This window comes from Schistocerca nitens, chromosome 4, assembly GCF_023898315.1.
Source record: "Schistocerca nitens isolate TAMUIC-IGC-003100 chromosome 4, iqSchNite1.1, whole genome shotgun sequence".
In the NCBI taxonomy this organism is placed as follows: domain Eukaryota; kingdom Metazoa; phylum Arthropoda; class Insecta; order Orthoptera; family Acrididae; genus Schistocerca; species Schistocerca nitens.
In genome coordinates this window covers 94,531,007-94,552,563 of record NC_064617.1, presented here as the reverse complement: position 1 = coordinate 94,552,563, position 21,557 = coordinate 94,531,007, and the positions used below count along the sequence as shown (strand labels likewise).

Below are 21,557 nucleotides of genomic sequence, written 5' to 3'. Positions count from 1 at the left end.
GTCAACTGCAGAGTAGTCAAGTAGCTATAGATGAAAGCATGTTTATTACTAACACCAGCGTACATCCAAACAGAACTGACTTCCCGGATGGAGAGTGCAACTGTTTATACAAACATTGAATATCCAGAAAATCAAACATATGATACTTCAAGAGCATTCCAGAAATGATAAATGCTAAACAGCAAGCATTTGCCGGTAGTCAGATTAGAACTGGCAACTCACAGCATGTGAGCACTGACAACACTGCACTCATTGCAGTTTGTCACAGTAAGTACCACATTTGAAGATGTGTGTCTCTATTGTGCAGTTTTTCTGACTCCATATTAATTCCATTTGAAATTTACACCACAGCAGTTTATCACTACAAGTAACTCATGTCACTGAGCAGTCTGTACTTCTAATCCTGCAGTGCCCATACTATTTACAGGGTGTATACGGGGACAAAGAAAAAAAATTCCCAGATTTCTCCTGGATATCCCGTTTCAAGAATATGCTTAATTTTTCTGTGCTAAGTGACAGTAGGTTTTCCGTAGATTTTCCCTCGGAACTGTAAAACTTATCAATCCTTTGAATGGTTAACGTTTTATACAATCGTGTAGAATTTCCCGGGAAAAAAAGAAAAGATGGGGCAGAGAAGTTTTGGAGAGACTTTTAATAAAAAAAGGAAAGAAGTTTTGGAAAGACCTTTGATTTGCAGCAACATATACACTGCATATTTTCGTATTACGAAAGTATAAATTAGAAATAGGTTCGATTTACCAGTTGCCAGAAAACACATTATTGTGCGTGCGCAACTACAGTTGTGTAGGAAGCCCGTACGTTCGTGTGTATAAAGCACTAAGAGAGCTTACATTGCACAATAAAAGAAACAGGGCATCAGAGGATACTCCAAGGTGCATCGGAATTTCGTAAACCATACTAAAATGCATAATTCGGCTTGAAGCGCAAATTGGCTTTTTCCAGATTCACAATGAAGTAGGTCCCATCTGATATTAAGCTTTTCAGTGTGGTTTTTGGGATGTAAATTTTCTTGGTGTACCAGTACTCTACGATCTCATTTTTGGTTCTTTATTGTGGCATAATGCCATACATGGCAGGAGATGACAACGTGCACTTGAAATTCAGCGAACAATTGGAACTAGCCAATACTGTAGAATGACACACTTCGTTTCATACAAAATGATTGCCTTAGCGGAAAGATTAATAAAGCCAAATTTCTTTAGCAAACTTGCAAAAATAACTTCATTGTTCTGCAATGTATCTGCCATGTAAGCCCTGTTTCTTTTATTGTTCTGCAATGTATCTGCCATGTAAGCCCTGTTTCTTTTATTGTGCAATGTAAGCTTGACTGCTACTAACTCCGAAATAAAATAAAATCAGAAAACTGAAATTAATAATATATTTTTGTCCTCTGTAATTATGTGAATGTATTTTAATTCACTTGATAGCTCCCGGCCACAGAAATCTGTTTTGTTTTCATTTGACGTGGGAGCTGTACACGAAGAGAAGCAGCGAAATCACTTAACGTAAACACGTGTCACGTGGAGACTAGCCCTCTCCCCACTACAACTCAGACAACTCTGTGCAAGCGCGAATCTGGCAGCTAGGGCGCGCGAGAAAAATTTTTCTCGTTTGCATCTGGCTGCTTGCTGCTACTGCCGATACAGCTAACAGCCAAACTTGTAGCGGGAAGTGGGAATAGTACTGCTTATACGCGAGTCAAATGCGCATGCGCAACAGACCGCTGGCGACTGATCAAACGAACCTAATGTGAACAGTTGTGACGTCATGCTCATAGCAAGCGGTTTATTGTTACGAAAAATTACAGTCTGAGCCCTACGGCCTTTGACGTATTTTTGCTATTTGCAGATGCTTGTGCATGCACTGTGTTTTGTTGTTGTAAACTGCTCATTTCCTTTGCCACTAAAGTTTCATTTTTTCCCCTCTCGTTTATATTTTATTGCTGCAGTATTATTCTCCAGTAGCAGGATACAATAACATTCTTTGCTAGAGAATCAATTCTGCAGCCAAAACTACAAAAATGTAACTGAAAGCTAAAACAATGAAAAATTCCCGGAATTCCGAAAAATTCCCGGGTTTTTCCCGGTTCGTATACACCCTGATTTATACATCAGAGGTAAGCAGCCAGTTTTATTTAGCTGACATCCAGTTGCACCAGTGTCAATTAAAATTAAGCACATATTAAAATATTACTGTCTCTCAGCACTTGTGTGTGTTATTGAGCAGAAAAATTACACTCAACCTTTTCAGACTGGAAATTTTCTCTGGAGGAAAGAAAATTTTTTGTTATGCTTGTTCTTAGGGGATTTTTTAAAATGATTTTAGATGCAAGACTTACATGAACATCCACAAATGTGTATATGAGGTTTCCATTGAGGAAAAATATTTCTGTTGCAGCTAATTCATAGCAAACATTAATGTACACAGTTTTAGCCAGAGGGTCTGGAAAGGATTAACAAGCTCTTGACATTAGTGGAAGTTTTTTAATTTGGCTGTTAGTTGCTAGATACATATTACTATGAAATTGGATTAAACCACAGTCCACAAAAATACTTGATTGGGCTGCAGTTTGACAACCACTGATCTAGACTATGTACACACAGCTTTCATTGTGTTTGCCTTTTTCTTCTAGAGACTCGATATCAAACAGCTGGTAGTAAAGCCTAAAAACAAACTTGTCACACTATTGTTGAGAAAAATCATCTTAACCATTGTCATTTTATATAATGTATTGTATGCGTAAATATTGTACAAAATGTTGTCTCTGCTGGACATAAATTACATGGAAAAGGAAGAAGGTGAAGAAAGTACGAGAAAAGATTATTACAAACGAGGACTTTATTTGCAACAGATACATATTTCGATAATATGTCACAAAGAATCATTATAACAATTTTTTCATAAAATTCTGTAACAACACAAAGAGATCACTGTTTTACTACAAACCTGTTATGTACTGCTTGCAATTTTTCCCTACAGTACGACACATTAACTAGCAATTTTTGCAATGACAGATAACTGATAGTGCTATACATAGCTGATAAAAAAAGACACAAGAGGCACAAGATACTTTGTAATAGGAACTATATTTCTGTCACTATGTCCTTACTCATCAAAGTTTACACTGAGTTTCTTATATGTAAATAATCAATAATAAATTTCACGACAAGACTTTTTCTATGGCAACAAAGTCTGACTGCCAATATTGGTGCAGTTCTAGAATGATCACTTCCTGAATAAAATATTTTTGAAATATGAAGCACTGAAACAAGTCACTCAGTTCCTGAAATACCAGACATGAAGGAGAACCACAAACACCACATACTGGCTACAACTCACCACACATTGCAAAATAACAGTAAGGAGTTTCTCCTGCTATCAGCCATTACAATCTGTGTAATTTCCAAAATAATTTTCTGCTGTGGCAATTTATATGTCATAAATTGATGTAACTGTGTTTCAGAAGCCCATGATAATGGAACTAAGCCAAAATAATGAAAAAATATCACATTCAAAATACAACTGAAACATGGAATGCAGTTCTGGTCTTGATTAAATATTTGTGTCAAGACTGAAATGGAAAAATATTATTTGAAAAAGGAGTTCATAGACATAAATAAAACTAACTCTTTAACCTGCACTGCAAAGAAACAAAGTTTGGAATTTTGAGAAACAAAATTATTCCAGAAAATGAGGTACTGGGGCAGAGATTTGCGTAAGGAGAAATACCATATTTTCATATCTTTTTCTTTGAAGATTGGAAAAAAATTAGGTCTGCATTTATCTAACTTCTCTCTCACATTAAGTCGTAGAATGTGTGATTTTTCATGAGCTCAAATTATTTATTTTAACCAGTTTAGAATGTTTTCAGTATGTAATTAGATAACAGTGAAATATTTGTGTCAGTTATCAGCTGCTAACAATCATGTTTATACTACTTTTTCTTTCTTCTTGGTCTGATATCAAAATGTCATTTCATTTGTGTGGTCATCTATTTTCACACAACATGGCTGTCATTACTCCCCAACATGAAACATACATTTCCTCAGTATCTGCATGTGAGGCAGAGAAACATCTCTCCTGTGTCTTCATAGTTTTACACAGAATTTTTCAGAGGTTTCTAGATATTATCAGCAGAGCATCATAACCAGTATTAGTCCTTCTTTCACAACAGCCAAAATGATTTTAACAGTGAGACATCTAATTCATGTGTCACCATTAAGAGCACGATTGGGTGTAGTTTGGTGGAAATCTCAGAAGAAAGAACAAACAATCATGCCAGAAAAACCTAAATCAGTGATGGGATTTGCCATCTCTCAAAATATGCTTCTAAGGAATACAACTGTAAGTCAACTACATAAAAGAATGCTAATGGTTAGAACACCTCATCTGCAGGAGCAGCTGGGCAATAACTGGAGAGTGAATAAATGTTTCTAAAAACACAATTGAATCTTTGACATACCAAAAGAGGGAATTGAAATTATGGGTAGCAAAATGGTGAGCTGAAAGGCAGGCAAAACTTGCTGCCAAAATTCCAAGAGGCAGAGAAAAACTGAAGTCCCATTGCTAGTTTTGGAATATCAATACCCAATACTTCTTTTTATATCAAGAGTGTGACATTGAACAAATGCATATAATTTTTAATGTGACACATTTTGAAAATTAAGAGAAAAGAATTCTACAACTAATATGAAATAAATGAAAATCAGTTCTACCAGAAGCTGCATAAATGGGACAAAACATTCAGTGTTCCATTAATACATGAATCTGCAGAGCACTAATTTTCCAATCCCCTACTTAGTCACACTATCCTATTTTCAGTCATTGCTATTTGAGAGAAAATATCAAATATAAAAAAATTATATGTAACAACACACCTTTCAAACTATTCCATCAACTTTTATTCTCAAATTACATAAATGTAAATGGCTCCCAATAGGTTTCAGAGCATACTAAGTACAGCAGTCAATATATTTGCTTTATTTTTGTTTTTCCAATGTTAATAGGCACACACTGTTTAGCATGAGTTTGGTTGGAATGTAAAATGACTAGCCTTATGAGCACAGAGACAAAAAGGTTGTTCTAAAAAATACAAATAAGAATAAAGATGTGGGGATATTTATTCATGATTCTCTGGTTTATGACTTTTTCTGCTCTCTGAACACATTCAGCATTTTTTTTCTTTTACTACTTGTATTTAAAATGCAGATGATTTTGACGAGGATGAGGTAGATGCACAATAGTTTCATATGGTTTTCCATGTCAGTTACTAACAACAGTTTTTCCTTTAAGTGCTTTTGCTGAATCAGATTTGCATTCAGTTGTTTCTCCCCAAATTTATGAAGGACCATGTGGCAGCAGCACGTCATATAACGTTTTAAACTGCTTCATTATGATTGTGTTACAGCAAGAAGAATACTCAAGAAATGTCCAAATATTTGCTTCAGTCTTCAGTTTGGCTAATTGATCTCCTTTGTGCTAACCATCCAGCTGAAAAAATGACTGAAAATTTAAATGTACTTTTTTACAGGAATCAATAAAAAATGTATATTACTGGTTTTGCTGTTGCAAATGTGGGAAAATAGTGAGGATTGTCAGATTTTAAACAGCAACATTTATAAGTAATGTCTCATAACAGAATTACAAATTTCTTGCTGGATTTGTAAGAGAATACACAAAAACATTTTAATAGTGACTACCACATACAAATGTAATAAAACAGAGGGTCTAGACAGCAAAAAATAAGACATAACAGGTAGGTTCACATGTACATGAAAATTTTAAATACTGAAAGTACATTTTAACAAAGAAAAAAGTTTTCTGGAGAGTATTAAAACCAAGCAAAATAGTTATTTATAATTACACGATAAAAAGTACGTAAAACTGTTTATCGGAATTACCTAAGTTCAGCATAAATTAAGTTCCACTGATACCGCCATCACACTAATTTCACGACAATGTTAACCTTAATCAATGATGCACAGAATCACATAACCTTCGTGAAAACACAAAGGTAAATTCTGTGTTTCCAGTAATTCAGAATTTCAGGCTGAAGCCAGCTCCAACTGCAACACGTCCTTTCTCAACAACACCCATGTGAAACCCACCAGCAGGAACTTCTTCATCATCTCCCTGAAACAATTGAATTATACTTAAAGTCACTAACCCAAAATACAGTGATCTTGGAATTCAGTATTTTTAAAAATATGTATATACTAGAAGCTAAAATTATATAACACTGAAATAAAATTTTAGGGAAAACGTTTACAAACTGGAGGTGTTCCAAGGCAAGAGGGAAAAGAAAACTGGCACAAAGTGGGCTAAAGACAGGAAAAAGAAATAGTGAAAGAATGAAGATACTATAAAAGAAGAAAAAAGCAAAAAAGACTAAGAATGAAGGCACTAATGCAAGACTAAAAAATAAAAATTAACAGTTAATAACAAACTAAAAAAATGGAAACTGAGTGTCTCTAAATCTTACTAAATTTTATTAGTTTCAGCTGTTGGTATGGCTTTCTGGCAGGAACATATGCACTAACTAACTCAAATTATTAATATTTGAACAGTTTTACAGGAACAGAACAGTCACTAAGATGGATAAATGTTCACATAAATCTATGTGAGGCATGGTCTGCAATCCTGAAACTGCCAGCAAACTTTTCTGATTATGTAGTGTGCTTTGTCTAGTGAAGAAGACAAAATAATTATTATGTTGTGTGGCATTAATAATACTTGGCATTGTAAGCAGGTGAAGAAAGGTGCTATTATATGCCATCAGATGAAAATTTATGATGGAAAATGCAATAGAAGTAACTTGTGCAAGCTGCTTGCTGTAAATTATACATTTTCTTCTCATGGGGAAATGCAGCTTAAGAGCAATGAAGACATTTGTAAAACTATATTTTACACCTCAAACTATAGCTAAGGACAATAAATATAGTACTGTTTTATGACCAATTGTGCTTTTTCTGACAGTTTATATTTTAAACATGTTCTTATTTTTGTTTTATTTCATTGTTTTTCAGTATTATGTTGAAAATATTTATTTTCACTGTCATCATCTTTATTTCATTAATGGAAAATGAAATGTTTACCTTAAACCTGTCAGATATAATTGACAGACATAATAATTGTGTGACCAAAAAGTTTTACAAACTTCAAGTCCTCTTGTGAGGCATTTTGTTGCTGATCTGTCAACATTTCATTATAGTGCGAAAAGAGCCTCTTGGGAGTCTAAATTTGATGATGGAAGACAAACTCCATCCAGGACGAAAGCAGACATTTGACAATGCCAATATTGCTACTAACTTGCCACATCATTAACAGTCAATCATCATCATCCTGGGGGTTGAAACAAGAACCTAGACCCTATAGCAGTTAACAGACTTGCATGGATCAGTGGCTGTAAGTGTTGACAGCTTCATCTGGAGGGGCATATCACTGTTTAGTTTCATAATTATACATTCCTTTCCCCAGAGTAATAAATCCATCAACTCAAACTTGAAACAGAGATAACAACATGTTTTGGGGCACTTTAAGGCAAATTCTACCAAATTGCAATCTACCAAAAGCAACACATTTTGAAAAGATTTCTACTGCAGTGCATCAACTGGACAGCATATTTTCTATAGTATGCAATTGTAAATAACACAAAAATCACAAATCCAGTCACATAACTGAGATGATATTCCCAAGAAAATATCAATATTGTTCAAGCAATCCTCAAATGAAGCTGAAATAATTCTTTAGAAATTAAATCCACCTATAGAAGGGCAGCACTTTTGTATTATTGTGAAATAGCGGAGAGAATGTGTCTGAAATGATACAGGATTTAGGGTGGACATCTTTAAAACAAAGGCGTTTTTCGTTGTGGCGGAATCTTCTCACAAAATTCCAATCACCAACTCTCTCCTCTGAATGTGAAAATATTTTGTTGACACCAATATAGGGGAAAACAATCACCATGATAAAATAAGGGAAACCAGAGCTTGTATGGAAATATACAGGTGTTTGTTCTTTCTTTCCATCACATGTTGAAGATATTGAAGATCTCTCCAAAATAATTTTCTGGGGTATTTGTTTACCAAAACAGTTGGTTAATATCCATACATCCAACAATCAGTTCAGATAATTGCAGTTTTTGAAGTAGTAGACTTGACAAAACATTCTGCAAAACAAAAATAAATCCCTTTCTGAAATCTACATAGGACAAATAGTTCAGAAGCCCACTCATGATGGAAATAATTGTAATTCCTAGGGGTTTAGTTGAATTTAGGGCCATTAGATTTGATTGATTTATCATGTAACTGAAGTTTAAACGAATCCTTTTAGCACTCATGTGGATGACCTCACACTTTTCGTTATTTAGGGTCAGTTGCCAATTTTCGCACCATACATTTCTCCCAAATCGTTTATATACGTAGATGAGGAACACTACCTTGGGGAACGCCTTTGGTTAGCTTTCCCCACAATACTTTCTATGTGTTCTTTCCAATTTAAGTTGTTTCGCAAAATAGCAAAAATAATATTGAGCAAGTAATAAAATAAATATTCTCAGTGTTCTGTTTTACTGCATTTGCATGAATTCAATCAAGTCGGCATCATGTTTGTGAAGCTTAAGTGCCGTAGTTGGTGTTATTAAATTATATTAATAAAATATTAACATCTGAAGTCATCAGTCCCCTAGAACTTACAAGGGAATCTCCCCATCGCACCTCCCTCAGATTTAGTTATAAGTTGGCACAGTGGATAGGCCTTGAAAAACTTAACACAGATCAATCGAGAAAACAGGAAGAAGTTGTGTGGAACTATGAAAAAAATAAGCAAAATATACAAACTGAGTAGTCCATGCACAAGATAGGCAACATCAAGGACAATTTAAGCTCAGGAGCCCTGGTTAACGTGCGCAGCTTGGTTCAAGTCTTCCCTCGAGTGAAAAGTTTAATTTTTTATTTTCAGTTCATGTGACAAAACCTCATGTTTTCATCACTTTTTTGGGAGTGATTACCACATCCACATGAAAACCTAAATCAGGCAAGGTAGGAGTATCTTTTTACCATTCGTCAAGTGTACAAGTTAGGTGGGTCGACAACATACCCCTGTCAATGTGACGCACATGCCGTCACCAGTGTCATATAGAAAATATCAGACATGCTTTCCTGTGGAGGAATCGGTTGACCTATGACCTTGCGATCAAATGTTTTCGGTTCCCATTGGAGAGGCACGTCCTTTCGTCTTCTAATCGCACGGTTTTGTGGTGCGGCCGCAAAACACAGACACTAAATTTACGTGAACAGAGACGTCAATGAACGAACGGACAGATCATAACTTTGCGAAAATAAAGAAAGTAAACTTTTTACTCTAGGGAAGACTTGAACCAAGGACCTCTCATTCTGCAGTTCCTCACGCTAACCACGGGACCACGGCGCTCCTCAGCTCACACTTCCCTTGATGTTGCCTACTTGCGCATGGACTACTCAGTTTGTATATTTTGCTTTTTTTTTTCATAGTTCCACACAACTTCTTCCTGTTTTCTTGATTGATCTGTGTTCAGTTTTTCAAGGCCTATCCACTGTGCAAACTTATAACTAAATCTGAGGGGGATGCGATGGGGAGGTTCCCTTGTTAGAACTATTTAAACCTAACTAACCTAAGGACATCACATACATCCATGCCCGAGGTAGGATTCGAACCTGCAACCGTAGCGGTCGCTAGGTTCCAGACTGAAGCGCCTAGAACCGCTCTGCCACAATGGCTGGCCCCAAATTTAATTTTTGCATCACATTTTATTGGCACTAGTGTCTGTAGCTTACGTAAACAGCTGATACCATTATATAACTGAACAAAGCTCCCGTGTCTGATGTAATCCCTGCCGGATTCTACAGCAAATTTGTAGCTGAGCTAGCCCCTCTTTGGAACGTAATGTATCAAATATCCTGAACATAAAACTGCGCCCACAGTTTGAAGAAATCCATCTACAAGAGGAGTAGCAGAATAGAAAAACTACCATCCTGTATCACTGACATCAATTTGTTGTAGAATCTTAGAACATATTCTGAACACTCAAGACACTTTGAACAGAATGATCTCCATACCCACCAGCACATGGATTCTGAAAACATCAGTCATGTGAATTCCAACTTGTATTTTTCTTACATTACATAATGAAAGCTGTGGATGAAAGCAGTCAGGCATATGCAGTACTTCTCAACGTCCAAAAAGTATTTGACTCAGTACCAGATCCAAACGTATGATCCAAAGTACACTTGTAGTTGGCAAGTGAAATTTGTGACTGAACTGAGAATTTTTGTAGGAAGCTGCAGCACATTATCTTGGATGGTAGATTGTCAGAAGAAGTAGAAGTAACTTAGGTATAGTATAGGTGTGCCCAAGGGAAGTGTGTTGGACTCTTGCTGCTCATGCTGCATGATGTTGCAGACAATATGAATAGTAACTTGACTTTTCACTGATGTTCCAGTTGTCTATAATGAAGTACTGTCTGGGGAAAAGAGATACCAGTCAAATCTTGATAAGTTTTTAAAGTGGTGCAAATGTAGTACCCTATGATTACAATATCAGTAAAGAGACTGCTTATAAAACATTGTGTTATTCATTCCAGAATATTGTTCAAGTGAGTGAGGCCTGTACCATACAGGGCTGACCAGGGGAAACGATGGTCACATGTATTTGTGATTCACAAGAGATCATCCTAGAGATGCTGGAAAAACTGGATGGCGACACTTGAAAACAGGTGCAAACTATCCTGTGAAAGCCTGCTAACAAAATTTCAAGAACCAACTGTAAGTGAGGAACCTAGGAACATACTATAAGCCCCTATGTATCATTTCCGTAGAAATCGTTACGAGAAGATTACACTAGGTCCACAGTGCACAGCGATGTTTGAAGCAGTCAGTGTTCCATGTGTAAGTGGAATGGGAAGAAGCCCTAGTAGCTGGTATAATAGGAAGTATCCTGTGCCATGCACTTCACAGTGGTTTGCAGAGTATAGATAGAGATGTGGAACTGTTACTGTACAGGAATTTGTGGACATTAGGGTATTTTCGTGTGATATCAATGTAGGACATCATTTTACATGAAAACTGAATGGTCATTTGAATGTCAGACATGAACCTCAGCCATGACAGAAAATTCAAGACACAGTTTCAACATTAAAGAACTCAGTTATCAAAATTAGTAACCGCTGCATTCAAATTTACCTTTTTCCATGGGCATGGGGAAAATACCACATTTTATGACATTTCATAAAAACTGCTGACTTCATGGCTACTTTACGGTATTATTAAAAGTTATCACGATCTGAACCTTCTAAGTTTATTAATATGTTAGTGTTTTACAACAGAAAGTAGGTTTGAGAAGAAAGGTTTGCAGCTGAGACAATGAAGTGCTAGAAAACCTTACGCAAACATTTACTGGCACTATTCCATTTCTACCTGCTGAGTATTTGAAAAGCATCACTGGTTACCAATAGAACTGCATAACAATTGAACCTATGGGAAATATGTAGGGGGGGGGGGGGGGGGGGGAACAAAAAGGAAAGGAAAGGAAAGGAAGACACACCGAAACATTCGCTCATTCTCAAATTTCATTCATGCAAATACAGCAGTTTACTGTCAAGCACAATGTAAACTGGTTAACATTTAAGATCAACAGACTCCCTGCAATAAGGCTTTAAATATGAACAAAGCTTTTAGCTGTGTAATAGATTATATAACGTTTGGAAAATGAAACAGTGTCTGATTGCAGAACAACCTATTTTTTACTCATTACAGATGTGGACAGACAGCATTAGTTTCCCTAAAATATGTCACACCATATCTACACACCTACTCCACAAGCCACCATATGGTACATGGTGATGGGTGCCATGTACCACTACTAGTCATTCCACTTCCTATTCCACTCACAAATAGAGCACTCTGTGCCTCCACATGATCCCCTGTTTTATCTTGTCTTCATGGTCCTTATATTAAATGTACACTGATGGCAGTAGAATCGTTCTGCATACAGACACAAATGCTGGAACTCTTAATTTGAGTGTTTTATAACATCTTCCCTCCAGGATTCCCCCTCCAGGGCTTCCCCTTTGAGTTCACAAAACCTCTCTGTAATACCTGCATGTTCGCCAGTAACGAACTAGCAGCATGCCTCTGAATTGCTTCAAATGCTCCAAATGCAATGTTGCAAAGGATAACATACTGATACTATTATTTAAGAAGTCTCTGAGCCATTCGGATATTGAGGAGCCTATTTCTTATGATGGGATCTTCATTTAACAGTCAACAGTGGGGCATTGTATAAATAGATTTCTGGAAATCTGCAATCTGTCTGCTGCCCTTCATCAATGGTTCACAGGATACTGTGCAGGACATGGTAAGCTGAGTTCATAAAAGTGTAGCTGTCTAAATCCATATTAATTTATGGACAAAAGCTTTTCTATTTCCGGGAAATTTATTATATTTGGTCTTGTAATACTCTCAAGAATTCTACAAATTTTGTGGGTTTGTTCTTTCACACTTATTGTATACAGGACTCACCAACAATTGTTTTCAGTCACTTGGGAATTTGTGCTGCACAAGAAATTTGTGATACATGCAAGGGGCCAACTGCAAAGAGTACTCTCTGTAAAATCGAAGTGGATCCCATCCAGAATTGATGGTGGCTTATTTGTTTTCAACACTTTATCAGTTGCCTGTCACCAATGCTTTTTTTATATAAAAAAAATTTGACGGTACTCTGACACTGGATATAATGCAGCGAAAATTACTTGTAACTGAAGCCTGGGATACCACCCGTCTGCTTTTAGCCATGACGTCAACATGTCGAACTTAAAAAGGGTATCGAAATCTTCAGTTGACGTTACTACAGCTCAAATGAAGCAGGTGATACCGAAAAACAATGAAACATACAAGAGAATGTGGTATCAAACACTTTAGTTTACATCACATCAAATGAAGCATGTCATTCCTATCAACCCCTGAACAATAAAAGAAAATGGTGTCGTATACTTCTGTTGATCTATAATACACCTCCAATGAAACAGGCGAGTCCAATCAATCCTCCGACATACATAACAATACAAGGAAATATTACCGAACATATATTTTAACCTATAAAACACCTCTAAAAGAACAAGTGAAACAGTTTGTTAGTTTCCTGCTCATCTCTCACCTCCAACTTAACTTACAAGTTACAACGAAAGACAGGACACACTGTAAAATTTCGCACAACTGACAAGAACAGAACATCAAAATGCAAACGAAGAAAGAACAACAAAACAAAGATGGCAATGAACCGCGAAAGATCATGGTAGCGGGACTGTAGAGACATCTATCGGTAGCTCGGTGTTTGAGCATACGCATATCCGTTTAACACTACCATCGCCCACTATTAGCGGGCGAGGGTACTACATGCTTGTCGAACTGGCTGCCAGCGATTCAGTTGTTGAGAACGGTTGCCGCAGCTTCGAAATGCTTGAAACAGTCAATTACATCGCTTTTCCCACCAGAAACTGCACTGGTCTCGTTCGTATTGCAATTACCAGCACAAAAAAAATGAAATAAAAAATTTACGTCCGTGAAATAATTCTTTGGCACTCTTCAAAGTCCTCAACATCGTAAAAAAATTACTTTGTCGATGAAAAAGTTTAGGGGTACGTTCCCACAGAAAAACAGCACTGCCTGTCACCATCAGGGATGTCTATTTCTATGTCTTCCTGTGTGACATCAAGCAATGGCATATCTGTACAATCCTCTTAAGTGAATGATTTTTTTTTAATGCAAAATTTAAAACTTCAGCTTTCCTATTGATCACTTCTGTTATCAGAGCGGACGTGTCATTAATGATCGGAAGAGGAGCCTTCAATCTGCTTCATGATTTGACATGGGATCATTTTCTTGGGTCCTCAGCAAGATCTTTAGCTAAAGTATGATAATGGAAGCTGTTTATGCTTCATGCATTGATATTGTTATAGGAGCATGAATTTCTACTAACTTTTACCTGTCTAAATTTTGCATTCTGGTTTGAACTGAGAACGTAACAATCACTGCTACGTCAGTAATTTTCAAATTTTATCATCAAACCACAGTGGGTCTTTTCCATCATTAATCCTTAAATGTTGTCCATAATTCTCGTATGTCTAACATTTTGAAACTAAATGACATCTATTACTTGTCTAAGTAGAATGCTAAAAACTGCTTATCTGTTCTTTCCAGCATAGAAACCCTCCTAGAATTCTTGATGGATGTATTAATTTTAGTAACCATTGTCATTATGACAACATTTTGACCAGCAATTGCTGTTTCTATACTGCCAGTGCCAATAAAATCAGGCCTGTTTGTAACTACAAGGTCTAAAATATGGATGTGGGTTGTTGAACTAGCTGCTGGAGACCGTTTTAATAAAATATGTTTAGAACCACTTCCACAACTGTCTGTCTTCACCAGCTGCAATGACTCCATAGGCATCACAGTCTATATTCGGTAATTTGAAGTCATCTTCAACTGAAATCTTAAAATTGCACGATCAGGTTGCTTCCATGCAACTGAGAGTAGATGCTCTTTGAATTATTCTACAACTATTCTAGTGGAATCGATTAGCTGGTAAAACCATGCAGTGATTAACCCGAGTTCATCTAGGCCCGTGATCAGCAAACTCATTAGTCAACAGAGCAGAATCTGTCAGCAGAATGGCTGAAATTTCTCTTAGGAGCCAAAATTTGTAAAAATAAATATACAGATAGGTACATTGTTATTAACTTAATTAGGGTACTCCTAAGCTGGTCCCTACTAAAAACATCCTCAGTCTGACTGAGATATGACCACTAAGCCCTGCCTCCAACTCTCCATCCACATTAGTTGTTTTGTCTGTCTCCTTTAGTTCATCCTCTGTTATGTCCATACCCTCTCATATACCTTTCTCAATAACTGAAATTACATGTTGTTCTCCACAGCACTTTCTAAAATTAAATCAATAAACTTTATTTAAAGTCTTAAGTGTTACTTAAACTATTCGTATGTTTAATAAAACTGGATAACATAATTAATGGTAAGAGGAGAATGACAGTGCAGAGGCAAAGCGCCTCAGACAAAGGCAGGTTGAATTACCAGCCAAAGGGGTGCAGATTTTAACTAAAATTCTTATCATTATGGCCCTGAATGCTACTTCCTTAAAGGATTCCATAATGCGCCCAACATTGGAGCTCCCATAACTAGCAAACCCGCCCTCCCTTGTACCTGCTTGTATTCTGCTGAAAGGGCAGCCACTTGTCACAGAGTGAATGGGCGACACCAGACAGCCAGTCCCTACACTGAATCTCTGCTTGCTTTGAGCAATGCGAACACTTTATAACCTGCCACTTACTCTGAGGTGAGTGTATAAAATGGTGCCTAGCAATTAAGCCTCTGGACCAAACAAGTGAAACTTGAGGTATCCCATGCAACATACCAGTTTCTCCATCATACCCACACCCCCAAAGAAGCAGACTGCTGCAGGTGGCTAACAGCGGCTTCAGTTGTTTGTGAACTGCAGCCAGCTCCTGCATCCACACATCCTCCCTGTCCATCCTACTATTAAAATGCAAGTGGAAGCACTAGAAAAAAGACAAAAAGGAGCCCTGTTTTCTATCATTACAATGTTCAAGTTACCTGACTGTGGTGCACCTGGCAGCATAAATCTACAGTACTAAAACTATTAAAATAAACAAGAAAACAAACTTTAGCACTGGTGACTTTTAGACATGGCTGAATGGCGACACTAATAATTAGTATTATAAAATTCTACGTGAACACTGAACTCGAGGGCATAGCACGCAAAGCTACAATGAAAGGTCTGTAACTGCCAATAAATGATTTAACTTAGGAGAGAGTAATAAATTTTTGGGCACTCTTCCTGTTTTATATGCGCTTAACAAAAATTATTGCTACAGAAATTCTAACTCATGCTTTACTCTTACATTTTTCAGCATTTTATGTGCTATTCCGCAGCTTTTTTTTAACAGTTGGTTGTTAATTTATTTTTCTGCCTGAAAATTTTGTCAGTGAATAACATTTTCAAAACTGTCGGGGGGAAACATTAAGATGGTCTAAATTATAAGTATCTTGCTGAGTGAGGTATGTTCATACTTACTAAAACACTTTCCGTAGCGTAAAGCATTTATGAATTATGTGGTAAAGAAGTGAAATAATTATGAAAGTTAGCAGGATGTGTGTGCACGTGCATGCAAATTTGCATGTTTATACACTGACTAATATGCCTTTCGCTGATGAAAAATTAAAAAACCATACCGAGTGGTTTGGAGAACAGACAAACGTCACATGCAAAAATATTTTTTTTTCTTGGAATTTTGTATTAGGTTCTCTCTCAAATCGCTGTTTCCACTCTTAATTTATATTTCACACATCAAGAAAATGTGCGGTGGCGGAGGAAATGTACGTACACTGATGTACAAAAAATGTGACTATATTAATAGTTATCAGAAGGTATATTTGTTTTGTTGCTACTCTTTGCAAAACTAAAAATTCATTTAATCCTGAATACATTATTAATGGCAATCTTGACCCATCTTTTATAGCAAAAGTTATAAGAGCTAAATCAAGAAGACAGTAACGGGAAAAAACATTTACAAAATGTATTCCGAGCTGCATCTTTCAATGCAGATAGAGCACTTTCTATTAATTTATGTATCATCTCAGTTTAACATAACGTACTAGTTGCTTATATTCATGGCCACCAGGTGGTGGTTTAGGAGAAGCAGCAGCTGCTTTGCGATGTCCAAGCTCACTCTTTGCTGGCCATGTTGGAAACATAGCAGGGTCAATAGGTAAAGGTGCCTCCTTAAAGTAATCATGGTTTAAGGCTGCTTCGGCGGTGATGCGTTGTGCTGGATCATATGTTAGAAACCTGGAACACAACCATTGTGTTATTAATATATCAGTGTTTCAAATATTTAAACTCTCAATTATAAGATAAACTGTATGGCTATAAACTCCATTCCACTTTGTGAATAAGCTGTACAGCAAGGAATTACATTATCAGTTCATTGATATTTGCATTTTAATACTGGCTTGAAGTAGAGAAGCATATGGAAGTTGACACTAACAATAAGACAGAGAATAAATTAGCTTAAAATGGTAGCTAAAACAGAAATAATTAAAGTACAATGATACACAATCAAGTGAGAAACAAGAAACATGGCTTCTGGATGCACTGAATGAGGACAAGAGGCATCAGGTGAAAAGCTTTAACTGGAAGCATCAAGTACATTTACATAGAAAAGAAATATACTGAATGTAAAGAGCAGTGAGACAGATACATCACCAATGCATGAAGATTACAGGGAAGGAGATGTTTTTGTAATTTAATATAAATTTAAGTAGTTCACGAGTTAACCTATGGTATCAGTGTGCAGTCTGGTAACTAGAAACCATATATTTTCATTCATCTGAGGTTCTGGGCAAAATTATGGGTGTTAAATAGCTGCAACACACAGTTATGTGTCATCAGTGAACTGCAGGTCACAAGGATATCTTCAAACAAACTACCCAAATTCATATCAGGTTGTGCACAGCAACTTATACCCATATTACTGCACAAACTAGGCAAAGCCACAAAAATAATCAAATGACAAGAGATTAAGTGATGGATGTTATAGTTCTAATCAAAATCAATAGCAACACTTTGCCACTCAGTTCATAAGCTACCATTCCACAGTGCAGTACTCTGATAAACAGTGCCCACTCAAAACATCTAAGCATGCTATGCTGAGACTGTGTGGACAAGGAAAAAAAATTCCTTTATTTTTCCCGGATTTCCCGGTAAAAAATAAACTTTCTCCTGTGTGAAAATACACATTTTCCATGTTAAGTGACCATATACCGTATTTACTCGAATCGAAGCCGCACTTTTTTTCCGGTTTTTGTAATCCAAAAAAACCTCCTGCGGCTTAGAATCGAGTGCAAAGTAAGCGGAAGTTCTGAAAAATGTTGGTAGGTGCAGCCACAACTAACTTCTGCCGTCGAATATATGTAGCGCTACACAGGCATGCTTTGCAGCCACAAAGATAAATAGTGGCGCCAAAACCTCTGCGTCAGTAAATAAATTTTTTTTTTAAAAAAGGTGGAAGACGAGCTTTTTCCTCCACCCCGAGTTTCGACCACTGCATTTTCATACATTATCCCTCGAAGTAAATACAAATTCCGTATTGTTCATCTTTGAATGTTGTAGCGTTTCAATGTACTACGAAAATCCGACTGGCAAAACTATTTGGGATGTTTGTCAATATGACCAACTCTACGTTCTGAATTTTTTCCTACCTGTGAGAAGAGATGGTTGCTAACAGGAACTTTCATGAATTGTGAATCGCATGCAATATTCTCTTCACCATAAGAATAATATGAATATAAACATTTTGCTATGTATTCTTTCGTGTTTGCTGCTATCTCATTTAAATCCTGTCTGCCTAATAAACTAAGAAACTAGAGTGAGACAACAGCAAACGCGGAAGAACATACATATCCCGTCATGTTTATATTCGTATTATTCTTATGCGTAATAGTGATACAGTCAGAAATGAAGCACAGCAAGTGACTAGATTTTTAAATCTAAGATGACTAATTTCTGTGCAGAATGTAATGTACTAAAGAGGCGCCTGCAAAGATTTTCAAATGGAGAAAATTTTTCGCTTAACTCTCGTTCAGAACATCTTCAATCATACGCAGTCTATTAACTGGTTCTTGTTGATCATTATCAAAGAAAAGAAGCACTGTAACAAACAACAAATAGCGGTCTCCTGCCATTATTTCGCTAATGAGATGATTCCTCCCTCCCTCTCCCTCTCTCTCTCTCTCTTCCCCCCCCCCCCCCCCCCCGCACAAAAGCAAGCCATGCTGCGAGCGGCGACAGGCCATAAACACTCATCAGAATGCGAGAAACAATGCATGACACAGTACAGTAATGCATCTTCAGCTTAGAGTGACGTAAACACCTATAACAAAGAAAACGGCGCTTATCAGATCAAAGAAAAATAAGCAATCAATTCAAACCAGACGAAGCACGTGAAAAAGTAAGGGTACCCGTATAAATACGGACGGACCGCCAGACGCATAGCAATGGCTACCTGGTAAAGCTTAACTGCTAAGTTTACGACTGGAACCAAACTACTGTAGCTGTATTGTCATTCATTCGACCTAAATTGTGTCTCATATTACAATGGACCAACATTGTTTCGATTTGGAGGTGCGGCCTAAAACTTTTCTCTCTCCTTGAATTTCGAGTCTCAAATTTTCAGGTGAATTTCGAGTCTCAAATTTCAGGTGCGGCTTAGATTCGGGAATTTTTTTTTCCTTGATTTCGAGTCTCATTTTTCAGGTGCGGCTTAGAATCGAGTGCGGCTTAGATTTGAGTAAATACGGTACTATTCCTCGAAACTGTAAAACTTATCAATCCTTTGAATGGTTATGGTTTTATACACTGGCATAGAGTTTCCCGGCGCTTTAGGAAACGAAATTCAGGGGAAAAACACATTTTGGAAATATGTCTGATTTGCAGCAACATGTACACCATATTTTCACATTACGAAAGTGTAAATTCGAATTCCACCGAACACCGCATGTTACTTTCTGAAGCATTGAAATCGAGATTGCAATGCGCTTTTGTAAACCAGTCATAGCTCATGCCACGTGATCTCGCCAGCCGACGACAGCGGATATTCAGAGCACAGGACACGTGATGTAGTCAGCCAATAGGAACATCACTGTTAAGTAGCGTGAACACAAATAGGAAACGTTAATGGTTTAAATTAATATACATAGTGTTGCTACAAGAAACGAAAAGCTTCCATATATTAGTCTCGAAGATTAATAAGCTGCAAGAGAAGCTAAGCTTTCACATATAATGTTGATCTTTTTAGCGCGTGCTACATTTTAAGATACATTACACAAATGTGCCAGTAAAATTTTTAACAACAGAAATGTCTGAGCTTCTGGATTCGAAATTATTTTAAATGGTCGTCTGCAAAGAGTTGTTTTTTAAATGAGAGTAAAATGCTCTGTGATTTAAGAAATGCATCGTACCTTCTCGCACATAGATCATCTTGCGTAAAAGGAAATTTACTTTGAAGGTAATGCTTTTCAAACAATCATTCGCAATATTTTCTCGCGACCTGTTGGAAATAGGTTCGTTTTAGCAGTTCCCAGAGAGCGACAGAAAACAGGCGTCACTGCGCTTGCGCAGCTACGATGATGCAGGAAGCCCGATTGTTTGTGTGTGTAAAACATTAAAAGAACTTACATTATGTCATAAAGGAAACAAGACTTAAAGAGGATACTCCAAGAGCATCCGAAGTTTGTGAACCATACTGAAATGCATAATTCGGTTTAAAGTGCACATTTGCGTGTCCAGATCTGGATGTAAATTTTTTTGAAGTACCAGTACTGTATTACCTCATTTAGTTCTTTATTATGATATAATGCCAAACATGCTAGAAGATGTAAACGTGCGCTTGAAATTCAGTAACAATTAAAGCCAGCCAATAATGTGTAATTAAACACTTAATTTCAAATAAATTTACTGCCTCAGTGGGAAAGATTAATAAAAGCCAAATTTCTTTAGCAAACCGACAAAAATAACTTCATTTTTCTGCAATGCGATTAATGCTTGACTGCCAGAAACGCAGAAATAAAATAGTCTGAAACTAATAACAAATAGTAGCCTTCCGTAATTATGTGAATGTATTTTATTTCACTTGATAGCTCCCAGTCACAGAAATACATTTTGTTTTCATTTGACGTGAGAGTAGTAAACGAAGAGGAAATGGCAAAATCACTAAACGTAAACACGGGTCACGTCGAGAATACCAACCTCCCCACAACAACTTTGACATTTGCCCCGCATCTACGATATTTGCGTATCCCGCCCAAAGTGTTTGATATAGAATGCCAAAATTTTAAAAATCTACTTTTCAAAAAATGTTCATATTGCAGCGCACATCTTTCTGAACAGTCCGATACATAAAACACACGTTTGAGGAAATGTAAGACTTGATAGTTGGTCTTCAGTGTGTCAAAGTGCAGTGCCACGCCTCTTCACCCAAGATTTTTCTATTGCACATTACTGTATTTCGCTCTGTCGAATTCAAACGTGTAATATTTTGTAATGGATGTCATCAAACTATATTCAAGACAGTGGAAATTAAAATGTCCTGTGGTGCCTCTCCTGCTCCCAGTCGGCCGGTTTGACACCCTGTGTCGGCCAGTTTGACACCCTGTCCCTCTTTAAAACAAACTCGTAATTAATATTGGATGGGATTATTTGGAACCAGAAGAACAAGAACACTTCTGGCCAAAACGTTTCTGTCAAAATTTCATTTCCTTGGATACACCGAGAAGATAATACATAATCTTTCTAACCTCTTATTCCTGTTACTTGTTTATTTCCTCTCTGGTAGTCTCAACCTATGGATTTCGCTAGTAATTATAACAACGCAATCCCAGTCAACCATATAAACAGCGACTGGCATTCAC

General features: G+C 36.9%; 1 protein-coding gene across 7 annotated transcripts in view; it reads right to left on the bottom strand.

Moving 5' to 3' along the window:
• Positions 1 to 2,857: 2,857 nt before the first annotated feature.
• LOC126251497 (cyclin-dependent kinase 11B) overlaps positions 2,858 to 21,557 on the bottom strand; it is a 114,581-nt gene continuing 95,881 nt past the window's right edge. For 6 of the 7 annotated variants that reach the window (XR_007545741.1, XR_007545742.1, XR_007545743.1 and 3 more), the window contains 3 exons: positions 16,746 to 16,938; positions 5,922 to 6,153; positions 2,858 to 5,511 (listed from right to left, as the gene is read on the bottom strand). Coding sequence is in view for 1 of the 7 variants with exons in the window: in XM_049951969.1 (XP_049807926.1) it covers positions 6,058 to 6,153; positions 16,746 to 16,938 (289 nt within the window). In the remaining 6 variants the exon portion in view is untranslated. Of the gene's footprint in view, positions 6,154 to 16,745; positions 16,939 to 21,557 lie in introns of all 7 variants that reach the window. The other variant, XM_049951969.1, reaches the window with a different exon arrangement.